Source organism: Musa acuminata, chromosome BXJ2-3, assembly GCF_036884655.1.
Source record: "Musa acuminata AAA Group cultivar baxijiao chromosome BXJ2-3, Cavendish_Baxijiao_AAA, whole genome shotgun sequence".
Classification (NCBI taxonomy): domain Eukaryota; kingdom Viridiplantae; phylum Streptophyta; class Magnoliopsida; order Zingiberales; family Musaceae; genus Musa; species Musa acuminata.
Window position 1 is genome coordinate 34,418,075 of NC_088340.1, and position 23,191 is coordinate 34,441,265.

At 33.5% G+C, this 23,191-nt stretch overlaps 2 protein-coding genes across 5 annotated transcripts; one reads left to right on the forward strand and one right to left on the reverse strand.

The window, feature by feature from the left end:
• Window positions 1-13,254: 13,254 nt before the first annotated feature.
• LOC103979445 (E3 ubiquitin protein ligase DRIP2-like) lies at window positions 13,255-16,800 on the forward strand. Its single transcript, XM_065099520.1, has 4 exons — window positions 13,255-13,903; window positions 13,996-14,058; window positions 14,146-14,218; window positions 16,609-16,800. The coding sequence occupies exons 1-4, from the start codon at window positions 13,458-13,460 to the stop codon at window positions 16,798-16,800; spliced, it is 774 nt and encodes a 257-aa protein (XP_064955592.1). The 5' UTR covers window positions 13,255-13,457.
• On the reverse strand, window positions 16,760-21,883 carry LOC135607854 (uncharacterized). Of its 4 annotated transcripts, none has more exons than XM_065100015.1 (3): window positions 20,786-21,883; window positions 17,154-17,266; window positions 16,760-17,063 (listed from the first exon to the last, which is right to left on the reverse strand). In XM_065100015.1, exon 1 carries the CDS (start codon window positions 21,793-21,795, stop codon window positions 20,842-20,844), a length of 954 nt encoding a protein of 317 aa, XP_064956087.1. In that variant the 5' UTR covers window positions 21,796-21,883; the 3' UTR covers window positions 16,760-17,063; window positions 17,154-17,266; window positions 20,786-20,841. The 4 variants fall into 4 exon arrangements, with proteins under 4 accessions (XP_064956087.1, XP_064956084.1, XP_064956086.1 ...); XM_065100014.1 differs by lacking the exons at window positions 16,760-17,063; window positions 17,154-17,266 and adding exons at window positions 18,255-18,693; window positions 19,419-19,487; XM_065100012.1 differs by having other exon boundaries at window positions 16,760-17,266.
• Window positions 21,884-23,191: the final 1,308 nt, after the last annotated feature.

Consider the following 23,191-nt stretch of genomic DNA (forward strand, 5'->3'; position numbering starts at 1 on the left):
GACGATGAGAGGGGGAAAGAGGTCTCGTTGGCTTGCGGTTGTCTCTTCCGGTGCCATCGGCTGTCGCCTTGCAATCACATGCAAGCACTGATAGATGACTCGGTGGGGCCAGAGGTGCTTCCATTGCCTCCTCCTCAGCCCTGTGTGCGTTTGTCCATTGTCTGAGCGTGGGATTGATGAGGACGATGATGATAGCGCCATGACGCCATGGTTAGTAAGGCTTTGTCCAATTATCTTGAACTCAGGACCTTATAAAGATTTGATGAAATGTTTTACTAATTAAGTAGATTAATATCTTAGGTAACGTTTCCGACCCTAAGTAAGTACACTAATATTTAAATATTATATTTATCGGATGAACACAAAACAAAAATAGATTTTGATCTTCTGATGATATAACAAAATTATTGGTTTTGTAGGATGAGATTTTGAATCTCCAAAGATGAGTCAAGTGTAATATTTCAAGTGATGTTTCGAACCCTAGATAAATATCAGACTAATATCCTAAGGTTTCAAACTCTCAAAGATAATTTACATACATAAACACTTAGGTTGAGGTTATTAAGATACATACATCATCGTGCGACTAATATTTCATATATAAAAAAATAAATAGGATGAAATATTGAAGGCTCGGCCAAAGAATCGAATTATAAGCACACTTTCAAAAGTTACATTGAGATCCCTATATTTACGAAAATGAAACATTTAGATCCCGATTAAAAAATAATAATTTTATATGATTAAAAATCAAGAAAGAGAGAGATATTTTGTTGGAGCAACGAGGTTAAATATTTTACTTTCGTAAGTCACTTAAGGATCTCAACGTAACTTTTGAATCGAACTACTAAAAATAACTAATTATATAAGATAATATGTAATTAACCCAATAACAACTAATAAAAGTTAAAGCGAAGAAGATAGATGTCCAGCAGAGCGACTTTGCTCATTCGATGTCCCATCCCATGAATGGTGTCCTCCCATAAGCTCCTTTGGAAGAAGAACAACTGCTGCATGCGTTCATCGTACGGCTTAGAGAGACAGACGCCAACAAGAGAAGCAGATTTAATTGCTCCGAGGGCGAAGTCACAGCAGATGTGGCTCTCCACCTGAACAGCGAAAAGCCTCGAACACTTACCTACGTAATGATGAAGACGACGACGACGACGACGACGTAGTAGCAGAAGTACGTGATGTTGCGGAATTAGTAAAGACTAAGCCCTTAGTGAGCTCTGATCCTAACGAGAGGTTGATGTGCAGATGTATGTATGAAGTTCGAGTCCAGTGATTTCAACTGAACTTATTTTCATTTGTGTTGAGGTTGGAAGACTGGGAAAACTTTAAAGATAAATAATAGATACAAACTCTAAAACACCCATATAAGATTTATATATTGAATAATTAAAGTTTACATATTTTCTTTCGATCGAATTCAATTAGTTATATTATATATCTTATTCAATCATAAAGAGTCATAAAAATCTAACACTTTGAGCAATAATAAAAAGAAAAGTTGATTAGTACGGATTGAGATTATTCCAAATACCACAAAAAGATCTAAATGTTAGTTTTTTAAGGAGTTATTAACCCTTTTGGATTTTTAATGGCCCAAACATCTACACATGAATCCTGCTACAAAGGAAATGCCAAACAAAAACAATTAAATGATCCAAAACGATCAGAAATAAAGTCTTAAAACCAAAATGAAAGAAGAAAAAAAAAACAAAATGAAAGAAATATGGGAAGAAAGAAAAATAGTGAGGAAAGTTATTGGAGTTTGCCTCTCTCTCTCTCTAGGCTTGGCAATGTTTATAGCCTGAGAACATGCATGTTGGGCACCAAAGAACGAATTGGTTTTGTCTCCACTTGATCTCAACATCAGCCCCATCCCCATCATAGGCTCAATGCGTTAAACAGAGAAAATTCATTTTCTTCTACTTTTTCTCTCTTCTCTTTATTTGTTTTTCTTTATTGAGAAAGAGATGAGGAAAATATTATACTATGTGGCCTTTTTAATTGAATAAGATATAGTTAGATTATGTGATCTATTTAATTAGATAAGATATCTTATAATATTAATTAAATTCTAATTATGATTATCAATCAATAAACATTAAATTTATTCATGATAAAATTTCTTACGAGATGACGTTTACATCTCTCACATATAAATAGATATGATCTCATAGGGACTATATACGATACGACACGATTGAGATTATATATTTATTATCATCTTTATTTAATTTTTATTCGATTGTTTATAGTAATCCTATGAATGATACTAAGAGATAAGAAAGACTGAGTCTACTTCTTTTTGGAAATTGATGTTACTGCATTCTACGGATCGAAATGCAAAGTGTATTCTAAAAATCAAATAAAAGCAGCGACGCTATTGCCATGGGCAATGATAGGACCAACAACATTGCTGGGCTGTTGTTGGTGGTGTAGCAAGCGAAGGAGTCGCTGGACGTCACAAGGTTGATGTGGATATGGGTGGCAACGACGACAGATGATGCAAGCGGGTAGCAACCCATTTAGGCATCGCTATGGTAGCCGCACCCGATGGTCACGCATGTTTGGGCGTTGGATAGCGATGCCGATAACTGTCGATGCAACGAGGCACCCCAATGGTATGGTATGCTATTATTGTCGACCATGAAATGGTGGCTGCAAGCATCGTAACATAGAAGAAGAAGTAAGGGGTCACGGGGGATGGGCTGTATGCGATTTTGACCTAATTGGTCAAAATCAAAATGTTGACCAGATGTAGTCAACTTAGTCAAAACCTACCCAATCTACCTTATTTTAAAACCTGTTGCACTTAGTTATTGATCCGATTCAAATATTGACCTTTTTAGTCAAACTTTGATTTTGATTGAGCCCCAGTTTTGTTAGATCCTTTAATGTTTATCTAACTTGATTTTGAATGCATTTTGATTGTTAGACTAGATTTAGATTCGGTATTTAGATTGAATTTGGAAAAAGTAAAAAATTGATAGTCAAATTTTTATCAATTTTTTACTTTGATCAATTTTAATTTTAACTAATTTAATTGGACTGATGTTTAGCCCAAATCTATTAGCCTATTTTAGATAGCTTAATTAAATAAGATTGGTTGGTCTAATTTAGTGTTTCATATAAAAATTTAAAAATAAAGAATATAAATTATTAATTTTATTTTATGTTTTTCTCCTATAAAACATTAGTAATTTTTTATTATTTGTGATATTTAAATTTAAATTATTATTTTTTGATATTTGGTTAGTTATTCACATGTATATATTTAAAAATTATGAAATAATAATTATTTGTTAATAATTTATTATCATCTTTTAATAAAATTATAATTTATATTCTATTATGATTATGATTATCATATGAACTTTTTATACTAATTAATGACCAATAATTACTATAATTATTATTTTATTATGATTAAATTATTTTTTTATATATAAATTAGATTAATAAAAAATTAGTGAATATTATTCGTAACTTATATAACTAAGTTTTATTTAACTAGTTGTTGCCATAGTCGCATAAGACGGTAGACTTATGAAATGTAAGTTACAATAAATATTTTATTATTTATAAGATAATTTAAATTATATTTTATATTATTGTATTGATCTTATAGTCATCAAAGTGACTTGGACTAATAACTTATAAATAATATTTATAATAGCACATATGAGATTTAGATAATCTTAAAAAAAATCTACTTCAAATAATTATGTGATGGGATATGATATACTATTTTGAATATCCTTGTAGTATAGGATTGTATACCTAAATGTGACAATATTATTCCATAAGTATGATATTGATTCTCCATAAATAATTTTAAGTGAATATTAGATATATTAATATTTCACCCAAAAGGTGAAATACGGGTAATATAGTTTTCGATTTTTGTCTTGCGGTAGACCACTTTGCATGCATTCTTATGCTTCTAATTTTCTTATACTCTGGGTCAAACTATTCATAATATTTAGAGTATATATTAGTCACACTAGGTATATTAGATCTTCTCCTAGTTTGTTAAAAGGCTCACAATCTTAATTGATAAAAGTATTATGGAATAGATTAATAAAATGAATACTTCTAAAAAATCCAACATACTTAGTTTGGTGTTTATATGAATGACAATTGCAAATAGCATTAAGATTTTATTACAATATTCAATTAGTGCACATGAATATTTGAGGGCTATTAAAAACTTATTTAAATCTACTAACAAGTCATCGATTGATATATTAATGAAAAAAATGACTATGACTTAATATGATAACACTCGAGGTATTCAAAATCATATCGTTAACATGGTTGAAAAGATTATGAAATTTAAAATATTAGGTATGAATATGGATGAGTCTTTTCCCATTCAGTTCATTCTTAATTCTGTTCTCTCTTAGTTTGGCCCATTCAAAATTTACTATAATATAAATAAGAATAAATAAGACTTAAATAACCTGACTAATACGTATATTCAAGAAAAATTAATATTAATGTAGGAAAGATCTCATAATGTTTTTATTTTTACTAATGAGCTAGTAACAAGAAAATAAGATTAAGGCATCGTACATGCTATGTTTCTACTATCTCTAAAAATTTAGTTTCTTTATCTAAAATTTATGAGTTAAGATATTATCCTTCTCTTAGTGATGGTGAATATAATATATTTTATGATTCAATAAAAGTTGATTTAAGACTTTTATGTGATAGTTTATATAAAATTAATTTTAATCCTAAGTTTGCAAAGATATTGATGACCCTACAATAATGTAAAATGCAATATCTTGTGGCATAAGTGTTTAGGATATATCTCCAAAGAAAAAATTAAAAGATTAGTAAAGAATAATATTTTGAAATATTTAAGTTTCATTGATGTTGATGTTTGCATAGATTATATTAAAGGAAAATAAACTAAGCACATAGAAAAAAATATCATAAAAAATAAAAGAACTCTTTGATATTATTCGTACCAACATATGTGAACTATTTTATTTTTCTTATTTCGAGAGATATTTCATTACAATTATAGATGACCTATCAACTATGTGAATCTAATATATGAAAAATCTTATGTTAGTTAACACTCTTGATATGTACATTGTTGAATCTCAGATTTTGATAATGAAATCAATTGATGAACGATCTAATTAGCATTTGAGTGATGTATGACTAACTCGATCATAGAAAGACAATTCGATTAAAGTTGGAAGATTCAGACATTGAGTCAAAGTGGATCATGTCAGAAGATTGGACGTCGGGCTAGAGGACTGGTTGACGTGCTGGAAGGACTTCGTGCAATGAGTTTGGGCATCGGGTCAGAAAGATCATACATTGCGCCAAGAAGATCGGATGTTGTGGGAGGTCAACATATCGATGGATTAGGCAATACATCGAAGGAGAGGATGATGCACTGAAGAATTGAACGAAACGTCAAATGAACCAATTGCTAGTCATAAGTGTCATACAAGCTAATCACGTGAGTAATGACACGTGTGACATGATACATATTCTCTTTGCTTATTATATTTTGATATATTTATCACTTTATATTGCTTATTGCATATATGCATATATTTTGTGATGTTCGTGGATTTGTACAACGAGAATCGGATCGTGATGAGATCATGATAATGAAACTGATTCACCTTTAAACACAGACATCGAGATAACCAGATAGAGTAGTATGATGTATACCCATCCATATGATAGAGGATGCTGGTCTCATAGCTGCTCGTGTGAGGACACTAAGGATACAATGCAGATTCTTATTGGAGAATGAGTTCAATGATTGATCTGCTCATGGAATATTGGATGGTTGATGATGCCTTATTATCATACAATAATTTTGTAGTCATAGTAGTATATCTGGTCATTATACTTGAGACACCAAAGATGTCCTGTATAAGTACTCTACTATTTGATATCAAACTTATAAATTTGGAAGTTCCAAATCTAGTACAACCAGTTATTGGGAGAGACAACCAACCTTACGAGGGCTATTGAGTGTTGATAGAGGATCATCCACTCTCGATATCATGAGAGAAATATCCCATGTATTCTTGCTCAAACAAATCCTTAGCCAAGGTCATTCGGATTGAGAGAGAAAGAGTTCTCTAGGAAAATCCGATTAGAGCGAGACTCGAGGAGAAATCATATGAGCCTGAAAACACCATACCCGCTATATGGTCTCTATGATATTAGATGAATGAGAGGCTATAGGTACATAGTAATTGAGGACAGATATGTCCAAATAATTGAATTCCCTGTATCGTATGGGGACTACGGCGTAGTGGCCTAGTACGTTCGTAATCGATGAGTCGAATGAATTTTTATGGAGATAATAATTTATTGAGCCAAAAAGAATTTTGATATGTATGACTCACGACCAGCCAAAAAGAGTTCAGATATGAAATATCCGCTAGAGCCCCTATCTTATTGGATATCCAATAAGCCCCTAAATTATTAGATCTCATGGATGAGATCCAATAAGATATAATAAAAGATTATTGGGTAGAGACCTACTAATCTAAGATGCTTGGGTAATTGGATGGAGATCTAGTACCCAATAGAGCAAGATCCATTAGGGTTAACTATGTACCTCTATAAATAGGAGAGAACTAAAGGCCCATTAGCTGGGGCTTCTTAGTAGTAACCATATCCTATTCTCCTCTCTCCTTCGCCTCCTCAGATAGTAGGCTTGAAGATTTGAGGAGCATCGTCGCAGCCCTGTTGTGTGGATCACCGCTAGAGAGGAGGACGCTTGACCTCCTTCATCAACTCCTATTGATACGCAGGGATTCAGGGATATATGATCTCCTTAGATAACATAACTATCTCACGCGTGATTTTCAGTTTCACGGATTTTACACACCAATCTTCGCATAACGATAAACACCTTTTGGGAAATTTAATATTTTTATTTTTTGTTCTTTCACTACACATGTGATATCGCCCATAGATTTCCCAACACCAATGACATGCAAGACAATATAGTATTCGAGTTTGTAATTAATTGTGTCTAGATCAAAGTAGTTTAGGTCTTAATTATCATAGTTATGTCATAGATTGAGTTAGTTTTAGGTGTAACCCTATTAACTCAATTGAGTCTGATTTGGGGCTGAGTTTGGCCCATTGAGATGCTCATTCAATGACTCAAAAGTTAGGTTAGGCAGTGGCATCGCCAGAACAAGCGGTAGAACTATTAAGTTGGAAAAGTATGAAATATACTTATTCCGGAAGACCCGACGATGGTATTATAAGTGTTAGGTGGTGGTATCACCCAATGTCAATCTAGCAGGCAATAGTACCACCAATACCCTTGAAATTGGGGATGAGATATTTTTTTCTCTATTTTTAAAATCATTCAGGGCCTATAAATGTCACATTATTTCCTACTTGTGAAAATAAGAAAAGAGAATGAAAACTTGTGGGTCAGAGCATAAAAACTCTATTAGAAAGTTGAGTGCTTCCTTCATGAGCTTAGAGGTTGAGGGTTATATAGGTTCTCTCCTGAGCCTGTGAAAAGGAGAAAGAGTTGTAAGAGGGTAGTTGATCTTTACTTGTTGAAAGAAGATCGGTAGTGAACACCGATGCCCTTACGGAAGAGGAATCGAGAGTGGACGTAGGTCGTGATGATCGAACCACTGTAAACTTGGTTTGCATTTTTGTTTATGCTTTTTATTCTCATTGCTTATTGATTTACTTGCTCACTACTTTTATGCACGTTGTAAGTTAAACATCTTTCCGATACGGGTTTGATCAAACAAAATTTTTCAAACTGATATTTTTACAAAAGCACTAATTCACCCACCCCCTCCTCTTAGTATCGAAATGATCGTAACATACATAAGTGACATTGATGGACAATTAGATAGAAATATTAAAATTATCAGATCTAACAAAGATGATATATTTTATAGTAGATATGATAAGTCAGGTGGGAATCCTGATCCTCTTGCGATATACTTAGAAAAGTGGGATATTTATGCTATGTCTTACAATAGAATGACATTCCTAAAATGTAAAATTATACTCTTATGGGTATGATAAGTTATTCTTGTGTACTTCAGTTGATGTTGGATGAATTTCTTACGATAGTTATCTGTATCTTAAGTAGAATTCTTATTAAATTAGTTTTATTAATTATATTTGAGTTATAGATTAGTAGAAAATTCGTTTTGAGATATATAAATATTGAGGTTGTTTTGCAAAGATAAGTCTTTAATCTACATGAAAAAAATTAGATTCAAAAATTATTTTTATTATTTTATTAATGATCCAAAAAATTCGAGGGATATAAATTTTATTACCCTAATTATAGTCTGAGAATAGTATAATTTAGTAATATAGGATTCTTAGACTTGGTAAAATTAATGGAAGTGAAAAATCTTGAAAAATTAATTTTGGTATAAATGAGGTATATAAGTCGATGGTCCTTTATCATTTCATATTTGAGAGGTCGTTATTCTTCAAATCACTGAACAATGAAATCCCATGCGAGGTCACTAATATTGATTTTATAGAATGAACACAAACGATAATTTTATAAACCTAGTGAAGAGCTTTGACGCAGCTGCCGTATGTATAAAGCAAAGATGCCATCTCCCTTCCTTCGTGGATCTGCATAATTTTCCAAAGTTACTTGTTTATACTATTTGGTGTGTACAATGTGCAAATCTAAAGTGCATATGACAACTTGCCTCAAAAGATGTGCATCTGACAACATAAAAATAGGAACAAAATTCCAAAGTATTGTTATTATTCTATAAGACTTAGTTATTTGTAATGATTACGTAATATATCTATAAGAATAAGATTGTCATATAGATTAAAAAAAATATTTTATCATTTTCACAAATCAATGATCGTAAAAGATGGTATAATATAATGAAAGAAGAGTCAAAATGGATAAAATAGAATGATACTTCGGAACTCATTGAATTACCCAATAATTATAAAAGAGTCAATTGTAAATAAATTTTTAAGATAAAATATGACTTAAAGGCTAATATCAAATGATATATAAAAAAATTTATGATAAAATATTTTTTTCAAAAAAAGATATCGATTATAATAAAACATTTTCTTCAATTTTTAGGACTCGTTGAGAAATGTCATAACATTAATAGTTTATTATGATCTTGAGTTATATTAAATGGATATAAAAATAATATTTATGAATAAAGATCTAAATAAAATATATATATATATAATAATATAAAAGATTCGTAGAGAAGAAAAAGAAAAATTGAACCAATAGACTTAGAATATCCATTTATGATCTTAAACAAGCATTCAAACAATAATATATAAGGTTTTACAATATCATTACTTCATTCAAATTTAAAAAAATATATTATTGATTAGTATATAAATACAAAGGTCAATGAGAACAAGTTTATCATATTGATCGTATATTTAGATGTTATTTTGCTTACTAGTAGTGATATTGATTTATTGCATAAAAATAAGATATTTCTCATTAAAAAATTTAAAATGATTGATATGAATGAGTAACTTATATTATTTGCTTTAAGATATTCAAGGATAACTCTTAAGGATTGCTTAGATTATCTAAAAAAAATATATTAACTGAGTGGATGAAGTGACTTATATTATTGGAATTAAGATATTTAAGAATAATTCTCAAAGATTACTAGGACTCTCTTAGAAATTATACATTGATCGAGTCTTAAAGATATTTAATATATATCTTTATTCAACTAATGATACATCTATTATCAAAGATGAAAATTTTAATGAAAGTTAATATATTAAGAATGACAGAAAAAAATCAGATAAATTTTTTTTTATGCATACGTAGTTGGAAGTCTATTATATGTTCAAACATGTATAACATCATATATTAGTTTTGTAATTAGAATATTTGGTAAATAATAAAATAACCCAAAAATGAAATATTGAAAAGTTAAAAAATAGTAATGAGATATCTATAAGGGACTAAAGACCATAAAATGACAACATAGTCTGTAAATTATCTTGATGGTATCAAGTCTACTTTAAAAAAGTACAAAGTTATTATTTTTTACATCATGAACATGATTATAAAATTTTATCTCATAACTTGGTATGGTTAACTTAATTATCATAAAAGATATTTTATGATAATACTAAGTAATTCTTTTTTCTAAAAATAAAAAGTATATAATGGTTCCAAATATACTGAGATAAAATACTTGGTGGTCAAAGAAAGAATTTAGAAACAATAAATATTAAGTGAGAACCTAAGCACCACTTTGATAATTATTGATATATTTATTAAAATTTTATAGTATAAAATATTTAAAAATGTATGTTCTCAAAATAGGGCTTATGATCAACTAATAAAAAAAATATGATGATGTATATTTAAGTAAATATTATAATTAATATTTACTATAATTTAAATAAATATATTTATTTTTGTTATCCTATTTAAGTTTATGTATATACATATTATAGTTGCATATAATAATAGAATTATATTGAAAAGATAAATTATATTAGTCATTATGGACTATATTAAAAATAATTATAATATTATGGTCTATAAAAGAGAATATGATATTGATAATATACGGTTACTATTACTCATATTAGTAGTCAGAATTAATAAAGTATTATTATATTTTTTAGACTTATTAACTTGTTTTAAAATTCATCATCAAGCGTAAAATGGTTTTCAAATTTTTTAGAATCTAATTTGGTAAAATTATTTTTAAATAAAATTTTTTATTTTATTTTATTTGTTTTAAATTTAATTTTAATTTTTTCTATCTTACGTGAATGAGAATATTAAATTATATGGTTCTATTATTTAATTGGTTGAAATATACTATGGCTATGATTGAATTCTAATTATAGTTATTAGTTAATAGAAAGGAAGTCTAATGATTCCTGAAAACATGATCTTAATGGAAGGGACTCCCTTATTCTAGACCCTTTGATTTGACTATAAATAAATAGGATCTCTCGATGGCTCTATATGATACAACATAATACGATTGAAAATATATATTTATTCTCGTCTTCTTTTAATCTATATTATATCACTGTTAATGATGAAAAGAGAAAAAAAAAGTTAGAATCTAGTTTTCTATCAATATTGTTACGTTATTTAGATACATTTTATGTATGAAATAAAGATATTCTAAATAATATATATATATATATATTAATTTTGATATATTATTATTTAATTTTAGATTTTAATATTAAAATTATTTTGTATAAATAATATAATTATGATTTTATGCTGCAAGAAAAGACATGCAGCATGGACCCTAAAAAAAAATAAATTGCATAGTGAAGAAAACCGTCTCCATCGCACGTTTTCCTCGCGTCTTCCTCATGGGTGAAAGCCCCACACCACCACTTGGAAGTCATGTAACATGTGTCACATCGGCTTTCCCTTCTTTCACTACTTGAATTATTTGTGTTTTAGGAAAGCCCACCACACCACTATCTTGCTTGACTTAATCTCATCAATAAAAAAATTCAAGATTTTATTATGACTTTAGGGGAAAAAAATCATAGAGGTAATACATAGAGATATTCTTTTATATGAAATATCTCGGTAATAGAAGTCTTTTTTTTATTTTTAAAATAAAACAAAATCATATTTATTATAAATAATTATATTCATCAGCATATAAGATTACTTTTTTCACAACTTAGATGAAAATAATTCTCTTTAAATCCTCCTATTAGTTTAGTAAGACTAAACCACTAATTCGAATTAATAGACTCATTTGACTCCTTCACATGCCATGCTCAATTTGAATCAATTGATTAATTATACTATACATAGTTTGATTCTTTTCGATTCTTAACTATGTGGGATTAACATTAGCGAGTCTTTGAATTTTTATCTCACACACTATTTATGTTTTCCACACACTAATTCTTTTAACCATATAAAAACCCGTTTATTGACCTCCAAAAAGATTTCGTGGGAAGTGAGGAATAAGCTATTTATTACGACCTCACACTCGGCGCACCAATTTGCATTCTCATCATCCATTGAGCATCCACGTGCACCGGCACGTGTATGGTGAGAGGATGAAATCGATTTGAAAAACTAATTATATATATATATATATATAATTAGTTTTTAATTTTAATTATATTTATCAAGTGGTTCTACAAATTCGACTAATTATTCTCCTATTCTACAAATTCGGAATCGCATATGAAATGGGCCACACAACCCACAATTAATCACACCTTTTCCTCGTGCTCCATCCAATTTCTTCCACGTTGTTCATGTTTTTTTTTTCTTTTTCTATTCAAGCATTAAGGTGGAGAATATATATATTTCGATCTCAAAATTATAATTATCTGATAAACTCGTTACCAAATAAGAGTATTAATATTTTTAAATTGTATTATATTAATATTAACATATTTAAGTATCAAAAAAAAAATCTAACCTATTGTGATTCCAACATAACTTTTTAAGAACTAAATTGAATTAGTTTTAATGTTGATATAATTGTGATATTTATTTCACAGTATAATTAATTATACATGTTCAATAAAAAATTGTGAAGATGCAAAAAAAAAAAAAAAAGTATCTTAAAAAATACTATAATTAAGATAAATAGACTCAAAACCCAATAAAAATCAACTCATATAAAAAAATTAAATGTATATATGTATTAGTTTAGAAACAAAAATAAATAAAGAGACTTTCAACTGAGGAATTGAACTCGAGTATTTCGAGAATTATAACAAAAAAAGTAATAATCCCCATTGGAAAAATATGAAAAAGATTATACCTCCCGAAAAAGCCAAAAAAAAAAGATAGGGTTTCTCAATAATTCACCTTTTTTCATTAAATGATATTTAGTGTGTGTGTATATATATATATATATATATATATATATATATATATATATATATATATATATAATAATAATAATAATAATAATAATAATAATAATAATTTTGCATGCATTTTATTGTGATTGATGTCGTGAGCAAGGCGGGTGAAAAAAACATGCACATTGTACAAGATATTATGGAGATCAGAAAATAGTCCTATCATTGTCCAACAAGAGACAATAATCATGATGAAAAAATATATATACATATATATATTATTATTTTTCCTTTATAAATATTAGTAGACGACTCCGAGAAAATGATTATGGAAAATAGGAATAAACATAATATACTAAACCCAACCATGGGAGTGTGTATAGAGCTTATAAATGAGGGGATACGAGTCTCGGTCATCTTTTGCCACAAGCTTCGAACTAAGCCGGTAAGCTCACCGCCCGGTCTAAACCTTCTCCTCCGCCATGAACCCCCCCTCCTCCTCCTCCTCCTCCTTCCCTTCTTCTTCTTCTGCCTGCCCGCTTTGTCCTACTGCTTCCACTTGGATTTAGATCGGTCGATCGATTAGATTGGATAGAGATAAGGAGAGGGAAGATGCTATGGTCCGAGCTGGAGATCTCCTCCGGCAACACGAGGAGTTCTCCGGTGTCTTGGTCGCAGTCTCTGCCTGCTTCGATAATACCAGGAGTTCTCCTCCATCAAAGTTGAGTTCCATGGCTGAAGAGCCGTCTGGAGCCATGGCCCCGGAAGCGGAGGAGGAGGAGGAGGAGGGGAGGGACGAGGGAGATGTCCCCGGTAGCTCCTCGAGGGAGTGGCTCCAATTAGGCCTCGGCAACCCGCCGCCGCCGCCCCACGTCCGAAGGCAGCGGGTTCCGAAGGAGCTGGAGTTGTTCAGGGACAGGCCTTCGTCTTCGTCACCGTCGGTCGCGGCGACACAGCATACGACGACGATGACGACCATGCCGGAGGCTGGCACTGGCATAAGGGTGGTTGTTCCGGCGAGACAAGCCGGGGTTTGGCTCGCACTCGAGGCTGCTGCAGACCAGTGAGTGAACCAAGGACAGTAGCAATTTTTCTTCCTGCTGTTTTCATCAGGCCAACATCTAACTCATCTCTTGGCACATAACATTCATGCAGAGGAGGAGGAGGAGGAGGAGAGGCTTTGTTGCCTCAGATTCCAAGGAACTACCTGAGGATAAAGTACTCGTAGCTACTATTTTGAGCCATCTCTATTGGATCTTCTTGATACCTCATTGGCTTTACACTCCCTCTAATTGCTGCTTACAGGGATGGGAGTTTGACAATTAGATTGCTAATGAAGTACTTGATGAACAAGCTGGGCTTGGAGGATGAATCAGAGGTAGGTAAAACTATAAACTCACCTTCATCTTGTTTCTATGTTTATTTGGATAGATCCTTAAGCTCCTTCTCCTGTGGCTTTCCATGGCTGGTGCTGTGATATTGGTGAAAGAAACATGGGAACTAAAAGGGACACTTGAGAATGTGGGCTTCCAACTTGCATAATAACTTGAATTTAGGTGAGATGTTAGTGTCTGAGTGGCACATCATCTCTCACCATGATTAGGGCTTCCTGAGAGAATTCGACTGTGGTACTGCTGCCTGAGTATGGTGGGTGGTGAAGTGGTGGGTGCATGATGGGCCTTTCAGGGAGGAGATGAACACACAAACATACACATACATATGCTTCAACCTTTGTTGTGGTAGGTTAATGCTATTGGAAAGATTACAAGCCAAGAAAGAGAGTCTGATAGGTTTACATGGAGTAAGACAACCACATGAGACTTGGCATGTTAGGCTTCTTGTGTGCATGGAAGAATGACTCCTCAAAACCATGGATTTTGTTTTAAGACACTGATGGAGAAGTGTGTGAGAGAGAAACCACCCGACATACCAATGTAGTCATTGGCCACCTAACTTTGGTGACAGCTATGCATTTCCAGCCACCGATACCATGCAACTCTCTTTTCGTGATGAGCTTCAGATCTTGTTTTATCTTCAATTCACCAGCCATTGCAGAATATTTTATGTTTTATCCATGCGCATATATGTGTGTATGTATGTATATATATACATATATGTATGTATATATATGTATGTATATATACATGTATATATATAATGTATATATATGTATGTATATACAAGAAGAGTTGTTTATATTCATTTCTTTTCATAAAAGGAATTGCCAGCTTACTACCTTACCAAGGATTTGGATAAAAAAAGATCTTTCAACTTGAACAAGAGAAAATAAATAATAAAGTTAGATATATCATATATATTTTTTTTATAAATTATTATAAGTAATTTATCACAATTGATTCTAAGACCAGCAGAATTTGTGGAAGCAGATATATATCTGCCATTGTAATCCAATATCCTTAATTTCTCTCTCAATCTTTCATTTTTAAATGCTGATTTTTTCTGATTCGATCCATATATTTAATTTTAGTGTTTAGATTATTTTCCAGAAAATAAATTGTACTCATTTCAAATAGTATTGATGGAGAAATATAGTGAGGACAGGGGATTGTGTCTCATAGATGTTGTGGAAACTTGCAGATATGTGGTGAAACTAGTGATGCATGGAGAGGTAATGTGAGGACTAAGAAAATTGTGTTCAAAATAGTTGACAGATATATGTTTATCTTAATTTTACTAAGAATATTATCTTAAATAACAATTAACATTAGGTCTCATCAGAATGCACCATAGTCTAATGTAATATAAATAATAAAATAAATACATTTGAATTATGATCAAATGATGATAAATACATTTAAACTATTTGTGTTAATATTCATACTTGAAACATAATGAGCTTATATTCAATGCCTCATGAGAAATGAAATTTGCCATATTGTTTCTGTGTAGGGCTTTCTTTCATATGCAAGGAAATTTTCTCATGCAAATAAAATAAATCTTATCTTGTACTATCTACATATAATTCCCTTAAAACTCCTCTATATATAACTATGCATACAACATGAGAAATGATGTCTTCACCAAATCTCAACATTCAGCTTATTGGAGTCTAAAATCATCATTTAATTTGATTGATGAAAAATAAGTGCAAACTGCATATTCCTTCTTCCTAAATAAGATCATGACATGAACTGTCTTGTGTTTAAGAAGTCATTGCCAAGCCAATTAAGTCACTATGTTTTCTGCTGTTAAGAGCTGTGCGCAATCAAAGCTGTATTATATGTACTGTTTCATGCGTCATCTAAGGACATGAATGCAGTGATGTATTGTGGTAGGGGATTCAATGAAACAGTAGTGGGAATGGCTCATTCAGAGACATTGCCATGATCGACGTCCCTCTACTGCAATCCAACATGACCCTACCTTACAGTTTCAGGGTTAGAAATGGTGTTGGAAGAAGCTTCAATAGCTCAAGTGATGCACTTTGTGACAGTTTGTAGAGACCCACACGATCACTAGTCATTCACAACACTCCAAAAACATGCAACTCATAGGGTTATGAGACATGATTGGGACAAGATTTTTCATCATGAGACTTGACACAGATGGTACAGTTCTATTGTACAATCTATCATCAGCATAAAGGGAAATAGAAAATATTCTAGTAATTAAGAATGATTTGAAGAATATTTCTCTAATCTCAAATCATTATGCTATTGATGCTCTATTCATAGAGTTGCAAACAGATTCTGTAGCTCTCTTCAATTGGACACACATATCAAACATTGATGCTAAAACTTGAACCAGGTGGAGATCACATGCAGAGATCAAGTGATGCTTCCCTTGTGGACATTGGAGTATGTTAGAGATAACATATGGTTCTCCGGCGACGTAGCTCCGATGATACTCCCTGACACGCCGAGCATCAACCATCTCATGACATTGCACTACAGGAGAGGAAAAAAGGATGGCCAAGTGCATGAACCTCCATGCCGATGAACCTCATCCCATTGACTCGAGGTCTGATCTTCCAGGTCGCAGAGGAGAAATCCTAGTGCATCGACTTCTATTCTTTCTCATTCTAATCCATTCAGGAACAGCCAAAAACAGATGACATCAAGAAGTATAATTAATTCCTTTTCTTTCTCCTTTGCTGAATTGCTGCTATCTGACAAATTCCAGTTCCTGCTGCAATATTTCTTCATCAGCAGTGTCGCATCAATTCTTTCCACTGACTTGAACTTTACTTTCTTCATTTAAACCTGGAACAAAGAAATACAGCAAGAATTGACATGTAAATGTAATCTGGTTGTAATTGTTTGAATGGGTGATGAGAGCTACTAAATACAAACTCCTTTTTGCTGCACTCTGATATGGAAGAACGCAATGCATAACAAATAGTCGGAATGAGAGACAGCCATTGCTGGTGCCAGGAATATAAAGTGTGAAACTTGTGGACTGAGAGCTGAAACAAGCACAAAAGCAAGTATCACAAACATAAGGTTGATCAGTAACCTGTAGACACAGAAAGAATGGACAGATAAAGAGAACCACTTCAGTAGCACAGAGCAATGTTATTAAAGAAAAATATGGTTGAGGAAAATGCAAATAGAAAATAGGAAAAAATAAGTATAATTATGCTACAAATGTAGCAGCAAATATGTCTCAGCTAAACAAGAATCAATTGGTCTCTTCATAAAAATTGCAAAGAGAAGTATAATAATGGTCCAAAATTGCCTTCAAGATTTTTTGCTGCCCATAAAAGGGGATCCAATAATAGCATAGTTCATGAAGACAACCAGCAACCGTAAGCACTTCCATCAATATACACACATGATCTTTACATAATTTTAGTTTAACAAAAAGCTGGAAGATCAGTATAATTATGCTACAAATGTATAATGTTATGCTACAAATGTATGTAGCACAGAGCAATGTTATTAAAGAAAAATATGGTTGAGGAAAATGCAAATAGAAAATAGGAAAAAAGAAGTATAATTTTGCTACAAATGTAGCAGCAGATATGTCTCAGCTAAACAAGAATCAATTGGTCTCTTCATAAAAATTGCAAAGAGAAGTATAATAACGGTACAAAATTGACTTCAAGATTTTTTGCTGCCCATAAAAGGGGATCCAACAATAGCATAGTTCATGAAGACAACCAGCAACCGTAAGCATTTCCATCAATATACACACATGATCTTTACATAATTTCAGTTTAACAAAAAGCTGGAAGATCAGTTTTCTTTACTAATCCATTCTTATCTGAAATCAATATATCAAAAAAGATTCAGAAACAGCACATCGGTAGACAACTGAGCATTTGTGATACCATAGCTGATGACAGTAGAAGTCTCGTGTATTTTCAGAAGAAACAATAGAGTTCTCATTAAAAGAAAATGACATCAAAGAATTACGTATTCCAGATAAAAATCTATGCCATAAATTTCAGATTCCAGAGCAAATCAATAACAAATGCGTGTAACAATACGGGCCTATTTAAAATTTGGGTCCCATCTTGTGTTTCAATAAGCAGTAGTAGTTCCCAGATTACAATAGGGATCCCATAAGCATGGGCCATCCAATTCAATTTTCACATCTTACTGGAAGCTCGCCACAGTATACATTGTTCATCCTCTATTTCGTGCCAACTATGCCACAACATCCCATACCCATGCACATCATTTGCTAAAAATCTGTATACACAATGCCCAAAGCCAGTTCCTCGCCAACCATGTTGTGATGGAGCCATATGAGCAATACATTCCAACCACGTAGACTAAAATTGAAACGTCAAGGTGTCACAGAGATCCAACCAGGCACCGATCAACCAAAATTGAAAATTTCCTAGTATTGCGTTCAGTTGCCATTCATAATATTTTATGCTCAGACCTGTGCAAGCAACCATTGCGACATTCACGCGGTTAGAAAATGAGTAAATGCGACTTCTAATGAATTTATTAGCAAAAGATTCAAATGCCATATCTTCCCACTAAGTCATTTCCATATATATGCATACATGCAGGACAAGCATTAATTGTTTCCAAATTTCTTTTTTATTAATTGAAGAGTTCATCATATCTTTTCTATCAATAATTTGTAAATTTGTATCACCTCTGACCTCGTATAGCACCTCAGTTTGAGCGATTTACATCTTTCTCATTGGACATTTGCTGGAACACTTAAGCAAACATCCCATCATATTCTCAAGCTATAGTACTTCCAGCCCACAACAGATGCATTCATATCTTATTTCATCTTTCTAATACTATACCTCAATCATCTTAAGACCACCATAAAACTAATCCACAGTTTCAAACATGGCCAATCCTACTGCAGGTAAGTTGCGTATATGTAACTTCTTGGACCCCAAAGTGATAGGAGCCTCATGCATTGCTTTCGTCCTTTTCCTAAAGAGAAGTTCCCTGCTTTAGCTACCTAATATCTTGCCTCCCGAGAATTATGTTGTTTCATACTCATGTCAAAATATGCCACCAAGGCAAAACTCAACGAGTGGAGTTATAGCGCACATAAATGTTCATTCTATGTAGTGGTATGCATGGTATGTAGTGGCATATTGTTGTGTAATAGCACAAAAGGGAAGGAAATATGCAAACCTGAATCGTGTCAGTGCTTTGTCAGACCATTGCTGGAATCATGTTAGCTCACCATATTGTTATCAAACTCTGTTAGGAAAGACCATTTCACTTCTTAGTAGCACAGTGTACTCGCAAATATTTCCATTGTTTTGTTAAATAAAGCTAAAATGCCTAGTTCTCAAAAGAAGCAAGACTCAAAGCTAAAATGCCTAGTTCTCAAAAGAAGCAAGACTAAAGCCCTTATCAGTTAAGCATGTCGGTAAGTGTCACAATGATCAAAATGAGGGGAACATAATAAAGGACAACTAAAAAAGTAAAATAACAACTTATTTAAGGGTAAAGAGAAAAGTTGAACATTCAAATTCTATATTTGAAGGCCATAACAACTTATATTTTCCTTAACAGCATGAAGAAGCGGATGCATGTGCAGATGCTTCACATTTTTGGTGGGATCAAAACTTAATCGTAGCAAAATATAACAACATGCAGGACTTTTTCAATACATCGAACATGTCTCACCTCAATGTACACTAGGGAACTCAAGTGCGAGATAATGGTCACCGACACAAAGCATGAGAAGTGGAAATATGTTGAGTGATTTAAACAAGCTTATGGAGACAAAAGTGTGAGAAACATAAAAAAATCATCCCATTGTGTTCAATGAGTTGAATAAAGAACATTTTAAATTTGAAGATGCACCAGAGAATGAGTAACATAAAACCAAGCATCTATTTATCATACTTAATCATCTCTGTCTCAAAAAGAGCATGAGAAGTGGAAATATGTTGAGTGATTTAAACAAGCTTATGGCGACAAAAGTGTAAGAAACATTAAAAAAATCATCCCATTGTGTTCAATGAGTTGAATAAAGAACATTTTAAATTTGAAGATGCACCAGAGAATGAGTAACATAAAACCAAGCATCTATTTATCATACTTAATCATCTCTATGTCTCGAAGAAATTTAGAAGTATAAACTACCATCCACACCATTAATCCTAAAAACATAACAAAATATAAAAGATGAGTGCTGTAAACAATGATCAATACATGCAACCAATATGACGTGGATCAAATCGAATTCCAAACAGGTCTGGTTAACCTCAGACTACAATTTTCAAAACCGTAGTTTCACATTTATATCTGGATTTTGACAACACTTTCATGAATTTCCATCTAAAGTGCTACTGATCACAACTACTGACAAGTTCACCAAAGTTAAGCTGGATCACAAGACTGTATAAAGGGAAAACAGATACCAAAATCTACAACATCTGGGAGAATTACATCTAACAAAAAAAAGGGGAAAAAGCATAACGATACTGTGTGTATACCAAATTAACTTGAGACTAATCCCTATAGAGAACAGAGGCAGCCCAACCAACCATTTCAGGCAAGTAATTCCATCCTTCCCAGCAAAAAGCCACAACTTTGTTTGTAGTTAACCACACTCTTCATGCAAGGACTCTTGCGGCAATCCCTTCTTGAGCTTTTGAATGGCACAGTACATCTTCCTCCTCGACCCAATGGCGTTGATCCCCATGTCCTTCAAATCTTCCATCGTGAGCAAAGGAAGCACCTCATCGTCCACTTCATGGATCTCAAACAATGGAGCGTAGCGATCCAACCCCAGCCGGCTCAGCCACGTTCGAACTCCTCCATCCTCGAGCAATCCACACCGTCCATTCTGATCGTTCCAATCCCCACCGTCGTTCTCTGATGGCGCATCTCCTTCCGGGGCGTCTCCATCATGTCCCATATCCTCGGTCTCCGGAACCCTAACCCTAAATGCCGCCGCCGCCTCTCTTCTATCGGATGGACTCTCGGAATCCTCCGCCCGGAGATCATCAAACTCCCTGCAACCTCCCTCTCCGGCGTCCTCCCCGCCGCTCGATTTCAAGTCGGCAGCGGTGGCGTCGATTCCCTCATCGACCTTGGAGGAGGTCCAGCTCGACCTCGCCCGCCTGCCCGCGGCCCCGCCGGCGCCGCTCCTCCGGGCCTTCGCGTCGCGGTACCGCCTTACCCCGACGGAAAGAGGCTCGAGGTTCTCGTCGACGGGGAGGAGCACCCCGTTGCCCGCGGCGGAAGACGGCGGTGCCTGGTAAAAGCCCGGAGACTCCCTGGAGCCGTCGGGGACGGGAGTGATGACGGGACGTGCCTTGGAGACATGAGGGTGGCGGGGATGATCTCTCCCAGCAGCGGCGGAGTGCTTCCAGTGCTTGCTCCGGCGGACGAATGGTTCGTGCGGAATGGCCGCCGGCTGTTCACCGATGTCACCGAGGCGGACGCTGGGGCGGCGCTGCCGCTTAGAACCCGAGCCGGGGAGGGTAGCTTCCACGGCGGGGGCAGCGGGGCCGTCGTTGGCCGGCGCTTGCTGCAGGGCGGGTTCAGCCATGGGACCCGGGAGCCGCACCGCTCGTTGGGAATCGGAAGGGGAAACGAGAGAGTGCACAGGAAATCAAGTCGTACCGGTAAGTCGTGGAAATATTATATATATACATATATATATATATATACATATATATATATATATATACATATATAATCCCACTATTATATTTGCTCTATTAACACTAACCGATCATTTCCTGTTCCTCATCTTCGTTGCCAACGCCTAAAAACAGAGGTGATGTGCGAGAAGAGGTGCATGAAAATTTTGCTCCTAAAGGCTTATGTAATTGAGTAGGATGGGTAAAAAATATATCACATAGAGATGATAAAACTTTACGATGATGAATAAGAGTAGTGATTACGAGGACAAACAAGATAGAAAGACAATGAAACCTATGGAAAAAAGATGATGTACGTGACAAATGAAGAATGATATTGTATAAAGACGATAGAACCTCGTAGTGAGAATAAGGAATGAAAATAATAAATACAACAAATATAAAAGGACGAAGATAAAAAAAATGAACGATACTAACGAGGCGAAGGCAATCAAGACGATGGATTAACAAAAAAATGATATTCATAATATTATAAAAAATTCAAGGCAGAAAAGCGAAAAAAAGATTATTATTCACAACCCCTTATTATTATTAATATATATATATATATATATTTTTTTTTTTTAATTTTGAAAAATATTTGTATAAATATAATCATAAATACTCTATCAATCTTCTTATTCCTCCTCCTCTTCTTCGTCCAAGACCAACAGAAGGACCCACTCATCTGCTTCGGGGCCTCACCAGCAACATCTCCAAGCCATCTTTCTCCTAGATTTAATGGTTCTTCTCCTGCTAAGCTATTATGTGTGGGAGAAAGCTTCGTCGGTAAGCCCTATTCGGTCTGGAGCTCTCGGTTATTGACTGTATTGGTGGACAGAGAGAGCAAAGATGAGACGTTAATGCCTTGCTGTACTTGGAACGAGAGAGCTACGCTTCGTCTTTCAAAAGACAGAGGGGGCTGACGCACTTGATTTGATTTCCTCTTTCCCCATGAAGAAGAACGCTTCCTCTTTTCTTTTCATTCTTCATACTCATCCTTTTATTCTTCTTCTTCCTCAGTAGACTTCGAGCAGTATCGGACGACTTGGAGTAGCGTCGACAGCAAACGATATCTTGACGTCAGCGAGTAGATAGAGAATAATGCGAAGGAAATTAGGGGTTGTGAGAAAAATAAAAATAAAAAGATAAAAAAATGATAAATAGTAATAATATATTATTATTATTATTTAAAAAGAATTATTAATAGTAAGAAATTATAAATGGTAAAAGAAAAAATGTCATCAAAACAGGAGCATCTTATATAGGAAATCGCTCATTTAAATAATAGACGCCCCTAAA